Source organism: Scardinius erythrophthalmus, assembly GCF_964197995.2.
Source record: "Scardinius erythrophthalmus genome assembly, chromosome: 1".
Lineage (NCBI taxonomy): Eukaryota > Metazoa > Chordata > Actinopteri > Cypriniformes > Leuciscidae > Scardinius > Scardinius erythrophthalmus.
In genome coordinates, this window is record NC_138221.1 from 15091374 (window position 1) to 15107950 (window position 16577).

General features: G+C 37.1%; 1 protein-coding gene across 1 annotated transcript in view; it reads right to left on the bottom strand.

Annotated features, from left to right (window-relative positions):
* Positions 1 to 16577, bottom strand: part of LOC308695115 (uncharacterized protein) — a gene marked incomplete at its 3' end in the record, with an annotated part of 120033 nt that overhangs the window by 7763 nt on the left and 95693 nt on the right. Inside the window, exons 8-12 of the mRNA XM_081373092.1 lie at positions 4885 to 4911; positions 4533 to 4562; positions 4222 to 4257; positions 3808 to 3843; positions 1662 to 1700 (exon numbers count right to left, since the gene is read on the bottom strand). Of these exons, the coding sequence (XP_081229218.1) occupies positions 1662 to 1700; positions 3808 to 3843; positions 4222 to 4257; positions 4533 to 4562; positions 4885 to 4911 (168 nt within the window). The remainder of the gene's footprint in view (positions 1 to 1661; positions 1701 to 3807; positions 3844 to 4221; positions 4258 to 4532; positions 4563 to 4884; positions 4912 to 16577) is intronic.

Below are 16577 nucleotides of genomic sequence, written 5' to 3' on the forward strand. Positions count from 1 at the left end.
TACTATGAGTAAAAATCGACTGAAATATGTTGAAATAAAATGTAGGCTATTTGTACGTATTTGTACGTAGCAATACGTATTAAACTGCAATTTTATATAACCTAATATTTCATAAAAACAACGTTACAGTCAGGCGAAATATGAAAGACAACATTTTGTTGACTAGATTTGAGTACAGTTTTTACTGTAGAATATACTGCCACATAAGCTTTTGATGAAAAAAGTAGCCTACCTCAGAAGTGCGGGTATATCGAGGAGCGAGCTGAGGAATACTGTAAGTTTTTTTTTCTTCTCACGTGAATCGGGTTTCTGTTTTTGATGAATGAACGGCAGAGATGCGCGCTGTTTACCACAGCTCGCAAAAAGACAGTTTAAATTTAAATCGCGTGTGTGAATGAATGATGATGTTTTAGCAAACTGTATTACTATAGCCTACTGAGATGAGTAAAAATCGACTGAAATATGTTGAAATAAAATGTAGGCTGTTTGTATAAGCAATACGTATTAAACTGCAAATTAACATTTATATGCCCTAATATTTCATAAAAACAACGTTACAGTCAGGCGAAATATGAAAGACAACATTTTGTTGAATAGATTTGAGTACAGTTTTTACTGTAGAATATACTGAATATATATATCAAATAAGCTTTTGTTTAGCAATTTTTTTATATATATATATATATAAAATAAAGTCATCAACTAAGATGTTAGCTGTTCCAATTTTGGCTATATTCAAACTAATGAATACATAGATAGGCCTAAAATGTAGGCCTATAATCTTTTTTTTTTTTTTACAAAGAAAGAGTACACTTGAAATATTGTTGAAATTTTAATTATTGTTGTAATTTTAACCTTTTTAATAAAATAGCAAAACATATTTACAAGATAGATGTAAGCAAAATCTTAAATGGTCAATATAAGTCTTCTTCTAATTTTTTGTCCTTGCATTGTGGCTCAGTCAGTCAGAGTCACACCTGAATGAATGGCTAATTATGCAGAGTCATTATGCATAATGGGTGGGACATTTTGTATTCCAAGGTGTAAACCACTCCTCGTTCACGCCCACTCGCATAATGGCTTTCCAAGCAAAACCTGTTTTACATCAATTTAAATCAATGTATTGTTTTATCTGAACGATAAAGCAAGACTATTTTCACATAATTTTGAAGCCAGAACTCGAAGGAAGAACATCCATTTCTCAAAAGTCTTATTCATGCATATTTATTATGAGTTTTGAGGTCTTCTTTCAGCAACTTTCATTTTTAATTTTTTCAATAACCACGCATAAGCATTATTCTCTTAAAAATAAAAAAATATACATGCATGGTGATCACATATTTTGGTAGCCCTGTTTGTGCTATATAGAGTGAATTTACACCTTTGCCATTAACATGTTTATAAATAACTGAAAAAAGCACAAATGTCAGAGCATGTCAGAACACCTCCAGTGCCCAGAAAACACCTCAGACTCCAGAGGGTTAAAGGGTCTGGAGAAAAGTATCAGAGTAAAAGTTTCAGTTTTCTCTTTAAAATTGAGTTAAGTCAACAAAACATTTATCCTATAAATGTCGGCTCAACATCGTGATGTCTGTCAGCCTATCGGCCCGACCCTGCAACAAAACACATTTCACACTTGCTGTTTCAGTTGTAATACTTACGTATTTCTTGTTCAGAGGTCTCTTCTTCACCAGTCAAAGCTGCACATAAAAACAGAGAAATTCGGTTATAGGTGAGTGATCAGATGAACATGACAGAATTAAACTCTGAGATGATCCTGTGTGATTCGTCCTGTGCTTCTAATAAACGCTCCATCATCTGCATGACTATATGCTGTGTGTGAACATTAGTTAAATAGTTAAATCTATCGTTAAAGTAACACTAAGTAACTTTTGCTCTCAGGGTCCCCCTACAGTTGGGAAACAGTATTGTCTTCTACTGAGGTCGTAAAATCTGTCATGGTTACACCAGGGGATAGCCGATACCCCCAAACTCTGCAGAAGGAGTTCTCATGTCTTGGGCAGACTGCTTACGTTGCGTGTGAAATGTCTTCATCCCAGGTACAGTGGCATATATTTCAGAATGTCATATGAATATAATTTCATGGGTTTTATTTTTTTCAAACGCCAAAAGATCGCGTAGCTCACGTTTACAAGCCAGCGTCATTATAGTAGCCTATTGACTACTGTTTTACAGAATGCTAATTCAATTCAATGTTTGTGTGGTGGGTAATAGCCATATATCGTCAATATTATAATATCAAGCCACCATAGATGAATCTGCAAAGTTGAAAAATCGATTTGCATTATAGCCTGAGGCAAGACACTTTCACCAGAAAAATAAATAAACAAACATGACTATCAGCCTGCAGTCATTAGGCTACTTAGCCTAAAAGATAATTTTGTCCGTCTAATCATGTATTATTTACTTGCAAGAATGTAGCTCCTACCAAACTTGTAAACGGCGTTTAGACATAGGCATAATTCTGACTTTTTTTTTGTCCATTGCTGCTTTGGCCATGACAAAAACATACGCACGAAAGCCGGAAAACAAACACTGGTTGGCCTCTCACGTCCGAGTGGTGGGGGAAGTGACGTATGCCATAAAGTAGTCGAATTTTGTAGTTCTTTTTGTGCTCGGGTTACTACCCGAACCCCGAAGTTACATAGTGCCAGTAAAAGCGATACAGACCCCATCAGGCTATGGCAGACATGTCATTCAACCTATTGTAAGTCGATGTACCATCACAAGATTCTTGGAAATATATTATGAAGGTTGAAAAGCTACATAGTGTTGCTTTAATGTGAATTTTCAATAAACAGTATCAGCAGCTGGGTTAAATGTTTGAAATTGTTTTATTTAGCTCAACTATTGTTTAAAAAATTATTATATTGTTTACTTAAAATGAACCCAAAATGTTTTAATGGGAATTGACATTTATTAACAGTGTTGGGTGAAACACAGTACAAGTAACTTGAGTTATGTAATCGGATTACTTTTTTCAAGTAACTAGTAAAGTAACTAGGGCTGTCAAACGATTAATCGCGATTAATCGCATCCAAAATAAAAGTTTGTGTTTACATAATATATGTGTGTGTATGGAGTATAATTATTTTCTATATATAAATACACACACATGCATATATATAAGAAAAATGTGTTATTTATATATAAAATATTTATATATAATATAAATATATATATACACACAGTATATACATGCAAATATTTCTTAAATAGATACATGCATGTGTGTGTATTTATATATAGAAAATAATTATACACTGTACACACACATATATTATGTAAAAACAAACTTTTATTTTGGATGCGATTAATCGCGATTAATCGTTTGACAGCCCTAAAAGTAACACATTATTTTTAAATTGTACTGAGATACTTTTTCATTTATAGTTACATATATTGACTGAGAGCTCTCCTGTCCCATGTTGAGAGAAATCGTAAGTAAGTGCAGAGCGGTGTGTGTGTGCGTGTGTGCTGCAGTTCTAGACTAAATGTTAGCATTAAGCATCACTTCATCAAAGTCAATAAAAACCTATAATTAAATATTTTAAATTAAACAAATATAATTAATGTATTTAATCTCACCAGTTCAAGGATCCAATTCAAACATATTAATAAGCAGAAATAACTTTAGACAAACATAACATTTGTGATCAGTCTAAAGCTTATTTCACTTTTGGTGTGAAAGGGTACTTTTTGTAGTTATTAAAAACAATAACAATAATTGGCGATCAGCAAACAGTCTCCTCATTTTACACTTGCTGTCTTAGTTGTAATACTTACGCAGTTGCTCTGAATTGTCAGGTTTCTGGCTTTCAACTGTCACAGCAGAAACAGAGAAATGAGGACATAATAATATATGTGAATTTTATATATATATATATATATATATATATATAATGAATATATTCAATAAGTGGGTTAACAGATAAAGAAACACTGGGAAGATACTGTGTGATTCTTCATGTGCTTCTAATAACTTTTTATTAATGATCAGTAAAATCCGTAAAATCCAATTCAAACATATTAATAAGCAGAAATAACTTTAGACAAACATAACGTTTGTGATCAGCCTGAAGCTTGTCACTTTTTTATAGTTATTAAAAACAATAACAATAATTGACGAGCAGCAAACGACATGTCATGCAGACGTTCATACACTCATTTTACACTTGCTGTCTTAGTTGTAATACTTACGCAGTCGCTCTTGATTTTCAGGTTTCTTGCTTTCAACTGTCACAGCAGAAACAGAGAAATAAGTATAATATAAGTGGGTGAACAGATAAAGAAACACTGGGAAGATACTGTGTGATTCTTCATAATAACTTTTTATTAATGATCAGTAAAATCTGTTAAATCCATCACTAAGATGAATTATCAAATAACAATACTTTTCATAGCAATGCATATATTAGTTCAGGAGAGTTTCACACCTGTGGTGTCTTAATGTTAAACTCTACTGTCAATGAAGCGATTTTTTCTCTCATTGCATCAGCTGTGATACTTACACACTTTCTTTATGTTTTCCGAGATCTCGGCTTCGTGTCACAGCAGCACGTAGAAACAGAAATGAGGAGATTATAAGTGAATGAACATGTCAGAAACACTGAGAAGATACTGTGTGATTCTTCATGAGCTTCTAATAATCATATAATCTGCATGACTTCATCAGTATCAGTATCATTCAGCATCAGTAACAGTTACAGTAATGTTGTAAATCACATGTTGTATGCGATTCAGTCATCAGTATATTAATCTCTCACAAGCAGAACATGTGGTGAAAAATTATACATATTGACAAAGAAAAATAATTTCTGCTGTAGCACAATAAAGCTTATAATCATCATTTTTAATACGTACACAGTCGCTCTGGGATCTTCTCTTCTTCTGTTACAGCAGGACATAGAAACAGAAACTAGATTATAGTGATTGATCAGATGAACAGAAACACTGATCAAATCTCAAAATAACAGATTGAGAGTCAGCAGGACTGTGACTTTAGGCCAACTGGCACTAAATGTCAGCAGTTCTGTGAGATTCAATGGCAGAAACACAGATATTATTATTATTAGGGGTTCAAGCACGAAGTGCTGAAACCCTATTGTAATTGTGCTGATTTTTATTATTAGGGGTTCAAGCATGAAATGCTGAAACCCTATTGTAATTGTGCTGATTTTTATTATTAGGGGTTCAAGCACGAAGTGCTGAAACCCTATTGTAATTGTGCTGATTTTTATTATTATTATTATTATTATTATTCTGCCGTAAAACGCATCGTGCAGCCCAAACCGTAAGGGCTAGAGCTTTGAAACTTTGCCATATGGTAGTACAAAAATCGAGGAGAGGTTATCAAATTATGACCCCGATTGGCCCATAGGTGGCGCTATAGCAACCAAAAGCGCAAAACTGCTCATAACTCCTAGACCGTAAGTCATAGACTCAAGTGTCTTATATCATTGGAAAGCTGGACGCCTGACGAACAAAACGTATATCTCCGATTTTATTTCCGCCATGATAGATTTTCCGCCATTTTGAATTTTGTCGAAAATCTACTTTTGCGAACTAGTCCCTGGTTTTTCGCCCGATCGGAACCAAACCAGTGCAGAATTGTTCTATGGAGTCTGAAGATCAATAATTATCAAAAAAAAGTTGAAATTTCGATTCATGGTCGCTAGGGGGTGCAAAATTAACGTTGTGGGAGGAGCCTATTTTACTAAAATGGCTATAACTCCAGAAGTAAAAGAGTTATTTTAACCAAACTTGGTACACATGTGTAAGAGGTCAATCTGAGGTCACGGTAAAAAAATAGCGGCGATTGGCCTCATGGTGGCGCTATAACATGAAAAAAACATAAAACAGGCTATAACCACCTGACCGTTAGTCCGATTGACTTGAAAATTGGTATGCAGTGTCTTGGCCCAAGGTGCCATGTATGTCTATGAGGACATTGGCGTATCTCAAAAAACATGGCCGCCATCGGCCAATGAAGTTTGAGCACCGATTAGACAAGGTTAACGGAGGCCGATCGGAACGAAACTCGATGGGCATGTTCGTCTTATGGCCCTAGAGGTCTGTAAGAATTTTGAAAGAAATCGGCCACTAGTTGGCGCTAACGAGTTTTATGGCTCTGTAATCACGTGGTGTTACACTTATTGTCATAAAATGCATATCATTTGATAGACCTGCTCATGCTGAACAACTTTGCCTCAAGAACCATTTCTGTCAATCAAACCGTTCATTAAATATTCACGAATATGTCTAAAACCTACTTTTGCGAACTAGTCCTAGGTTTTTCGCCCGATCGGAACCAGACCAGTCTAGGACAATTCTCTGGACTCTCTAGATCAATAATTATCAAAAAAAAGTTGAACTTTTGCATGTGGATGGCTGTAATAGGGTCATTTATAAAATGGGCGTGGCAAAATACACTAAAAAGCCTATAAATCATAAATGAAAATGCAGAACTTCACAAAAATTGATCAGCATATGTGACATAACATCATTAACAAGCATGCAAAATTTTATGGAGATCGGACGATAGGTGGCGCTATAACTGTTAAAAAGCCTTAAAACCATATATTTCCTATGGTAAACTGCCTGTATTGGCTGTAAATGGTCTTTTCCATCTCTGATCATATAATTTTCATATCATAATGTTCAAAACTAGTGCAATACAATTATCTGGACTCACTAGATCAATAATTGTCAGAAAAAGTTGAACTACTTCATTTGGATAGCTATAATAGGTTCACTTCAAAATGTAGCCTTTACCAAGTGTCCCCGAAAGCCTATATCTCTTTAATGAATGACTCAGACCTTCTTAAAAACAAGTCAGAACATGTGAAATATCACTCTGAACATGCATGAAAATTTTCAGACAGATCAGACAAAATGTGCCTCTATAACAGTTAAAAAGGTGAAAATGATATGAATATAATGGCATGTTAAGCCAATAAGTGGTATTTTAATGCCCCCTGCTGTTTAAAATAGGAATTTTGTCATATTGTTCTTTAATTTATATTTAGACTTTATAAAATCCCTATTTTAAGATTTACAATTACATTTAGTCAAAATCTATCTGTTAAAGTATTAGTACTGACAGTTTGATCACATCATATAGTTCAAATATCTGTATCTACAACATAATGTGTGTGTAGTCTTAGGTTTCTGAATAAATTCTGAATCGTCTGATTAATAGCTTACAAAGACTTTGTGAAATGTTTATTGACCATTCAAATATATTTTCATAATGACATATCCCAATAGCATTGAAAAAACAACAACAACAACATTTGTCTTTGTGTGTGTGTGTGTGTGTGTGTGTGTGTGTGTGTGTGTGTGTGTAAGCATGCATTAAGTTAAAATGGTAAAACTGGTTTGCTTTTGTCACAGTTGTGTTCTGTCTGAGTATTGTTGTCTCTGATCACATGTCTTCCTTTGTTCTGTTTTCCCGCCACTCCTTGGTTTCCACGGTAACTGTCATTTAGTGCATCTGTCACACCTGTTTCCTCGTTAGTCTTGTCAGCTGTGTCTTGTTTCCCTGATCAGTTCTCCCATGTATTTAAGCCCTGAGTGTTGCCTTGTTCTTTGTCAGTTCTATGCTGTAATTAGAGTGTGTTGCTGCCTGTTCCGATATCCTGAGTTTAATTCCTATTAAACCTGCATCTTGTATGTTCATCCTTGTCTCCGCGTGCCTTCCTGCAACCTTTCCGTGTTTAGCTTTAGTGGAGAAAACTGGTGAAAATAATGAAATTTAAAGTGAAACTGAGCCAATAAGTGGTCTTCTAGTGCCCTCTGCTGGCCATTCTACTTATTAATGAAGTCTTTTCACAGGTGATTTTGCGTCACTCTAGACACTTATAAAATCACTTATATAACAATAACTATTATAACAAAATCATATTTTGTCAGTGTTTATCACTTCATTTGCACTGACACTTCACGTGTTGTAAATCATGGTAAATCACGCTAGAAACATGGTAAATCATAGTAAATAAATCTAAAATGTGGTGTATCAAGGTAAATCATGCTATAATCCTGATAAATCATTCTAGAACGTGGTATATTATGGTAAATCATGCTAGAACAGGGTAAATAATGGTAAACCATGGTAAATCATGGTAAACTATGGTAAATCATGCTAGAATGTGGTATATCATGGTAAATCATGCTAGAACATGGTAAATCAAGGTAAACTAAGATAAATTCATGGTCAACTATGCTAGAACAGGGTAAATCATGGTAAATCATGCTAAAACATGGTATTTTCCATCTATGATGTCAGTGGTTACATGCTTGCTAAATAAAACTTGATGTCTTTTGATGTTTTTGTGCTTAAAGGCCTTAAAGGCCTTAACTGCTTGAACCCCGATAAATGCTGCTTGCAGCTTTAATTATTATTATTATTATTATTCCGCCCTAAAACGCATCGTGCAGCCCAAACCGTAAGAGCTGGAACCTTGAAACTTGGCCAAATGGTAGTCCTCAATTTGGGGAGAACCTATCAAAATATGACCCCGATTGGCCCATAGGTGGCGCTATAATGACCAAACTTACTACATTGCTCATAACTCCTAGACAGTTTGTCCTAGAGTCTCAATTTTAGCATCACTGTGATCCCTGGATCCAGACGGACAAAATGGCTATCTCCAAATTGCTCTACGAGCAAAAAAAAAATTCTATGGGCAATTTAGTGAAAAACCTACTTTTGCGAACTAGTCCTAGGTTTTTGGCCCAATCGGAACCAGACCAGTCTAGCACAGTTCTCTGGAGTCTCTAGATCAATAATTATCGGAAAAAAGTTGAACTTTTGCATTGGCCTGGCTGTAACAGGGTCATTTAGGAAAGGGGTGGGACAAAAAAACACTCAAAAGCCTATACAACCTAAGGGAAAACCCCAAACTTCACAAAAATCGATGAGCAGATGTGTCAGAACATGGTGAAGAAGCATGCCAAGTTTCGTGAAGATCGGACAATAGGTGGCGCTATAACTGTCCAAAACGTCTCTTCTTATTAGGGGTTCAAGCATGAAATGCTGAAACCCTATTGTAATTGTGCTGATTTTTATTAGGGGTTCAAGCACGAAGTGCTGAAACCCTATTGTAATTGTGCTGATTTTTATTATTATTATTAGGGGTTCAAGCACGAAGTGCTGAAACCCTATTGTAATTGTGCTGATTTTTATTATTAGGGGTTCAAGCACGAAGTGCTGAAACCCTATTGTAATTGTACTGATTTTTATTATTATTATTATTATTATTCTCCCCTAAAACGCATCGTGCAGCCCAAACCGTAAGAGCTGGAACCTTGAAACTTGGCCAAATGGTAGTCCTCAATTTGGGGAGAACCTATCAAAGTATGACCCAGATTGGCCCATAGGTGGCGCTATAGCGACCAAAAGCGCGAAACTGCTCATAACTCCTAGACCGTATGTCGTAGACTCAAGTGTCCTATATCATTGGAAAGCTGGACGCCTGAAGGTCAAAACGTATATCTCCGATTTTATTTCAGGTATGCAAATTTTTCCGCCATTTTGAATTTTGTCAAAAACCTACTTTTGCGAACTAGTCCCTGGTTTTTCGCCCGATCGGAACCAAACCAGTGCAGAAATGTTCTTTGGAGTCTGAAGATCAATAATTATCGAAAAAAAGTCGAAATTTCGATTCCTGGTCGCTAGCGGGTGATAAATTAATGTTGTGGGAGGAGCCTATTTTACTAAAATGGCTATAACTCGAAAAGGAAATGAGATATCTTCACCAAACTTGGTACACATGTGTATGAGTTCAATTTGGGGTCATAGTAAAAAAATTTCGACGATTGATCACATGGTGGCGCTATAACATGAAAAAAACATGAAAAGGGCTATGACCACGTGACCGTTTGTCCGATTGACTTGAAAATTGGTATGCAGTGTCTTGGTCCAAGGTGCCATGTATGTCTATGAGGACATTGGCGTACCTCGAAAAACATGACAGCCATCGACCAATGAAATTTGAGCACCTATTAGACAAGGTTAACGGAGGCCGATCGGAACGATACTCGATGGGCATGTTCAACTCATGGCCCTAGAGGTCTGTAAGAATTTTGAAAGAAATCGGCCACTAGTTGGCGCTAACGAGTTTTATGGCTCTGTAATCACGTGGTGTTACACTTATTGTCACAAAATGCATATCATTTGATAGATCTGCTCATGCTGAACAACTTTGCCTCAAGAACCATTGCTGTCAATCAAACCGTTCATTAAATATTCGCAATTATGTTAAAAACCTACTTTTGCGAACTAGTCCTAGGTTTTTTGCCCGATCGGAACAAAACCAGTCTAGGGTAATTCTCTGGACTCTCTAGATCAATAATTATCAAAAAAAAGTTCAACTTTAGCATTTTTCGCATGGGTATATTGGGTCATAATGAAAATGGGCGTGGCAAAATGCATTTAAAAGCCTATAAATCCTAAACGAAAACTCAGAACTTCACAAAAATTGGTGAGCATATGTACCATAACAGTCTAAACAAGCATGTAAAATTTCATGAAGATCGTACGATAGGTGGCGCTATAACTGTTAAAAAGCTTTGAAAACCATATATTTCCTATGGTAAATTGCCTGTTTTGGCTGTAAATGGTCTTTTCCATCTATTATTTCAGTGGTTAAAAGCTTTACAAATAAAACTTAATGTCTTAAATGCTTATGTGCTTAAAGGCCTTAAATGCTTGAACCCCGATAAATGCTGCTTGCAGCTTTAATTATTATTATTATTATTATTCTGCCGTAAAACGCATCGTGCAGCCCAAACCGTAAGGGCTAGAGCTTTGAAACTTTGCCATATGGTAGTACAAAAATCGAGGAGAGGTTATCAAATTATGACCCCGATTGGCCCATAGGTGGCGCTATAGCAACCAAAAGCGCGAAACTGCTCATAACTCCTAGACCGTAAGTCATAGACTCAAGTGTCTTATATCATTGGAAAGCTGGACGCCTGACGAACAAAACGTATATCTCCGATTTTATTTCCGCCATGATAGATTTTCCGCCATTTTGAATTTTGTCGAAAATCTACTTTTGCGAACTAGTCCCTGGTTTTTTGCCCGATCGGAACCAAACCAGTGCAGAATTGTTCTCTGGAGTCTGAATATCAATAATTATCAAAAAAAAGTTGAAATTTCGATTCACGGTCGCTAGGGGGTGCAAAATTAACGTTGTGGGAGGAGCCTATTTTACTAAAATGGCTATAACTCCAGAAGTAAAAGAGGTATTTTAACCAAACCTGGTACACATGTGTAAGACGTCAATATGAGGTCACGGTAAAAAAATCGCGGCGATTGGCCACATGGTGGCGCTATAACATGAAAAAAACATAAAACAGGCTATAACCACCTGACCGTTAGTCCGATTGACTTGAAAATTGGTATGCAGTGTCTTGGTCCAAGGTGCCATGTATGTCTATGAGGACATTGGTGTATCTCAAAAAACATGGCCGCCATCGGCCAATGAAGTTTGAGCACCTATTAGACAAGGTTAACGGAGGCCTATCGGAACGAAACTCGGTGGGCATGTTCGACTCATGGCCCTAGAGGTCTGTAAGAATTTTAAAAGAAATCGGCCACTAGTTGGCGCTAACGAGTTTTATGGCTCTGTAATCACGTGGTGTTACACTTATTGTCACAAAATGCATACCATTTGATAGATCTCCTCTTGTTGAACAACTTTGCCTCAAGAACCATTGCTGTCAATCAAACCGTTCATTAAATATTCGTAATTATGTTAAAAACCTACTTTTGCGAACTAGTCCTAGGTTTTTCGCCCGATCAGAACCAAACGAGTCTAGGACAATTCTATGGACTCTCAAGATCAATAATTATCAAAAAAAAGTTGAACTTTTGCATTTTTCGCATGGGTATATTGGGTCATAAAGAAAATGGGCGTGGCAAAATGCACTCAAAAGCCTATAAATCCTAAACGAAAACTCAGAACTTCACGAAAATTGGTGAGCTTATGTGCCATAACATCATTAACAAGCATGCAAAATTTCATGGAGATCGGACTATAGATGGTGCTATAACTGTTAAAAAGCTTTAAAAAACACATATTTCCTATGGTAAATTGCCTGTATTGGCTGTAAATGGACTTTTCCATCTATTATTTCAGTGGTTAAAAGCTTTCTAAATAAATCTTAATGTCTTAAATGCTTATGTGCTTAAAGGCCTTAAATGCTTGAACCCTGATAAATGCTGCTTGCAGCTTTAATTATTATTATTATTCTGCCGTAAAACGCATCGTGCAGCCCAAACCGTAAGGGCTAGAGCTTTGAAACTTTGCCATATGGTAGTACAAAAATCGAGGAGAGGTTATCAAATTATGACCCCGATTGGCCCATAGGTGGCGCTATAGCAACCAAAAGCGCGAAACTGCTCATAACTCCTAGACCGTAAGTCATAGACTCAAGTGTCTTATATCATTGGAAAGCTGGACGCCTGACGAACAAAACGTATATCTCCGATTTTATTTCCGCCATGATAGATTTTCCGCCATTTTGAATTTTGTTGAAAATCTACTTTTGCGAACTAGTCCCTGGTTTTTTGCCCGATCGGAACCAAACCAGTGCAGAATTGTTCTCTGGAGTCTGAATATCAATAATTATCAAAAAAAAGTTGAAATTTCGATTCACGGTCGCTAGGGGGTGCAAAATTAACGTTGTGGGAGGAGCCTATTTTACTAAAATGGCTATAACTCCAGAAGTAAAAGAGGTATTTTAACCAAACCTGGTACACATGTGTAAGACGTCAATATGAGGTCACGGTAAAAAAATCGCGGCGATTGGCCACATGGTGGCGCTATAACATGAAAAAAACATAAAACAGGCTATAACCACCTGACCATTAGTCCGATTGACTTGAAAATTGGTATGCAGTGTCTTGGTCCAAGGTGCCATGTATGTCTATGAGGACATTGGTGTATCTCAAAAAACATGGCCGCCATCGGCCAATGAAGTTTGAGCACCTATTAGACAAGGTTAACGGAGGCCTATCGGAACGAAACTCGGTGGGCATGTTCGACTCATGGCCCTAGAGGTCTGTAAGAATTTTAAAAGAAATCGGCCACTAGTTGGCGCTAACGAGTTTTATGGCTCTGTAATCACGTGGTGTTACACTTATTGTCACAAAATGCATACCATTTGATAGATCTCCTCTTGTTGAACAACTTTGCCTCAAGAACCATTGCTGTCAATCAAACCGTTCATTAAATATTCGTAATTATGTTAAAAACCTACTTTTGCGAACTAGTCCTAGGTTTTTCGCCCGATCAGAACCAAACGAGTCTAGGACAATTCTATGGACTCTCAAGATCAATAATTATCAAAAAAAAGTTGAACTTTTGCATTTTTCGCATGGGTATATTGGGTCATAAAGAAAATGGGCGTGGCAAAATGCACTCAAAAGCCTATAAATCCTAAACGAAAACTCAGAACTTCACGAAAATTGGTGAGCTTATGTGCCATAACATCATTAACAAGCATGCAAAATTTCATGGAGATCGGACTATAGATGGTGCTATAACTGTTAAAAAGCTTTAAAAAACACATATTTCCTATGGTAAATTGCCTGTATTGGCTGTAAATGGACTTTTCCATCTATTATTTCAGTGGTTAAAAGCTTTCTAAATAAATCTTAATGTCTTAAATGCTTATGTGCTTAAAGGCCTTAAATGCTTGAACCCCGATAAATGCTGCTTGCAGCTTTAATTATTATTATTATTATTATTATTCCGCCCTAAAACGCATCGTGCAGCCCAAACCGTAAGAGCTGGAACCTTGAAACTTGGCCAAATGGTAGTCCTCAATTTGGGGAGAACCTATCAAAATATGACCCCGATTGGCCCATAGGTGGCGCTATAATGACCAAACTTACTACATTGCTCATAACTCCTAGACAGTTTGTCCTAGAGTCTCAATTTTAGCATCACTGTGATCCCTGGATCCAGACGGACAAAATGGCTATCTCCAAATTGCTCTACGAGCAAAAAAAAAATTCTATGGGCAATTTAGTGAAAAACCTACTTTTGCGAACTAGTCCTAGGTTTTTGGCCCAATCGGAACCAGACCAGTCTAGCACAGTTCTCTGGAGTCTCTAGATCAATAATTATCGGAAAAAAGTTGAACTTTTGCATTGGCCTGGCTGTAACAGGGTCATTTAGGAAAGGGGTGGGACAAAAAAACACTCAAAAGCCTATACAACCTAAGGGAAAACCCCAAACTTCACAAAAATCGATGAGCAGATGTGTCAGAACATGGTGAAGAAGCATGCCAAGTTTCGTGAAGATCGGACAATAGGTGGCGCTATAACTGTCCAAAACGTCTCTTCTTATTAGGGGTTCAAGCATGAAATGCTGAAACCCTATTGTAATTGTGCTGATTTTTATTATTATTATTATTATTATTCCGCCCTAAAACGCATCGTGCAGCCCAAACCGTAAGAGCTGGAACCTTGAAACTTGGCCAAATGGTAGTCCTCAATTTGGGGAGAACCTATCAAAATATGACCCCGATTGGCCCATAGGTGGCGCTATAATGACCAAATTTACTACATTGCTCATAACTCCTAGACAGTTTGTCCTAGAGTCTCGATTTTAGCATCACTGTGATCCCTGGATCCAGACGGACAAAATGGCTATCTCCAAATTGCTCTACGAGCAAAAAAAAAAATTCTATGGGCAATTTAGTGAAAAACCTACTTTTGCGAACTAGTCCTAGGTTTTTGGCCCAATCGGAACCAGACCAGTCTAGCACAGTTCTCTGGAGTCTCTAGATCAATAATTATCGGAAAAAAGTTGAACTTTTGCATTGGCCTGGCTGTAACAGGGTCATTTAGGAAAGGGGTGGGACAAAAAAACACTCAAAAGCCTATACAACCTAAGGGAAAACCCCAAACTTCACAAAAATCGATGAGCAGATGTGTCAGAACATGGTGAAGAAGCATGCCAAGTTTCGTGAAGATCGGACAATAGGTGGCGCTATAACTGTCCAAAACGTCTCTTCTTATTAGGGGTTCAAGCATGAAATGCTGAAACCCTATTGTAATTGTGCTGATTTTTAGGGGTTCAAGCACGAAGTGCTGAAACCCTATTGTAATTGTGCTGATTTTTATTATTATTATTAGGGGTTCAAGCACGAAGTGCTGAAACCCTATTGTAATTGTGCTGATTTTTATTATTAGGGGTTCAAGCACGAAGTGCTGAAACCCTATTGTAATTGTGCTGATTTTTAGGGGTTCAAGCATGAAATGCTGAAACCCTATTGTAATTGTGCTGATTTTTATTATTATTATTATTATTATTCCGCCCTAAAACGCATCGTGCAGCCCAAACCGTAAGAGCTGGAACCTTGAAACTTGGCCAAATGGTAGTCCTCAATTTGGGGAGAACCTATCAAAATATGACCCCGATTGGCCCATAGGTGGCGCTATAATGACCAAATTTACTACATTGCTCATAACTCCTAGACAGTTTGTCCTAGAGTCTCGATTTTAGCATCACTGTGATCCCTGGATCCAGACGGACAAAATGGCTATCTCCAAATTGCTCTACGAGCAAAAAAAAAATTCTGAAAAACCTACTTTTGCGAACTAGTCCTAGGTTTTTGGCCCAATCGGAACCAGACCAGTCTAGCACAGTTCTCTGGAGTCTCTAGATCAATAATTATCGGAAAAAAGTTGAACTTTTGCATTGGCCTGGCTGTAACAGGGTCATTTAGGAAAGGGGTGGGACAAAAAAACACTCAAAAGCCTATACAACCTAAGGGAAAACCCCAAACTTCACAAAAATCGATGAGCAGATGTGTCAGAACATGGTGAAGAAGCATGCCAAGTTTCGTGAAGATCGGACAATAGGTGGCGCTATAACTGTCCAAAACGTCTCTTCTTATTAGGGGTTCAAGCATGAAATGCTGAAACCCTATTGTAATTGTGCTGATTTTTATTAGGGGTTCAAGCACGAAGTGCTGAAACCCTATTGTAATTGTACTGATTTTTAGGGGTTCAAGCACGAAGTGCTGAAACCCTATTGTAATTGTGCTGATTTTTATTATTATTATTATTATTATTATTCTGCCGTAAAACGCATCGTGCAGCCCAAACCGTAAGAGCTGGAACTTTGAAACTTTGACAGATGGTAGTACAAAAATCGAGGAAAGGTTCAGAGATTATGACCCCGATTGGCCCATAGGTGGCGCTATAACAACCAAAAGCGCGAAACTGCTCATAACTCCTAGACCGTATGGCGTAGACTCAAGTGTCTTATATCATTGGAAAGCTGGATGCCTGACGAACAAAACGTATATCTCCGATTTTATTTCCGCCATGATAGATTTTCCGCCATTTTGAATTTTGTCAAAAATCTACTTTTGCGAACTAGTCCCTGGTTTTTTGCCCGATTGGAACCAAACTAGTGCAGAAATGTTCTCTGGAGACTGAATATCAATAATTATCGAAAAAAAGTGGAAATTTCGATTCACGGTCGCTAAGGGGCGCCAAAACGTACGTTGTGGGAGGGGCCTATTTTACT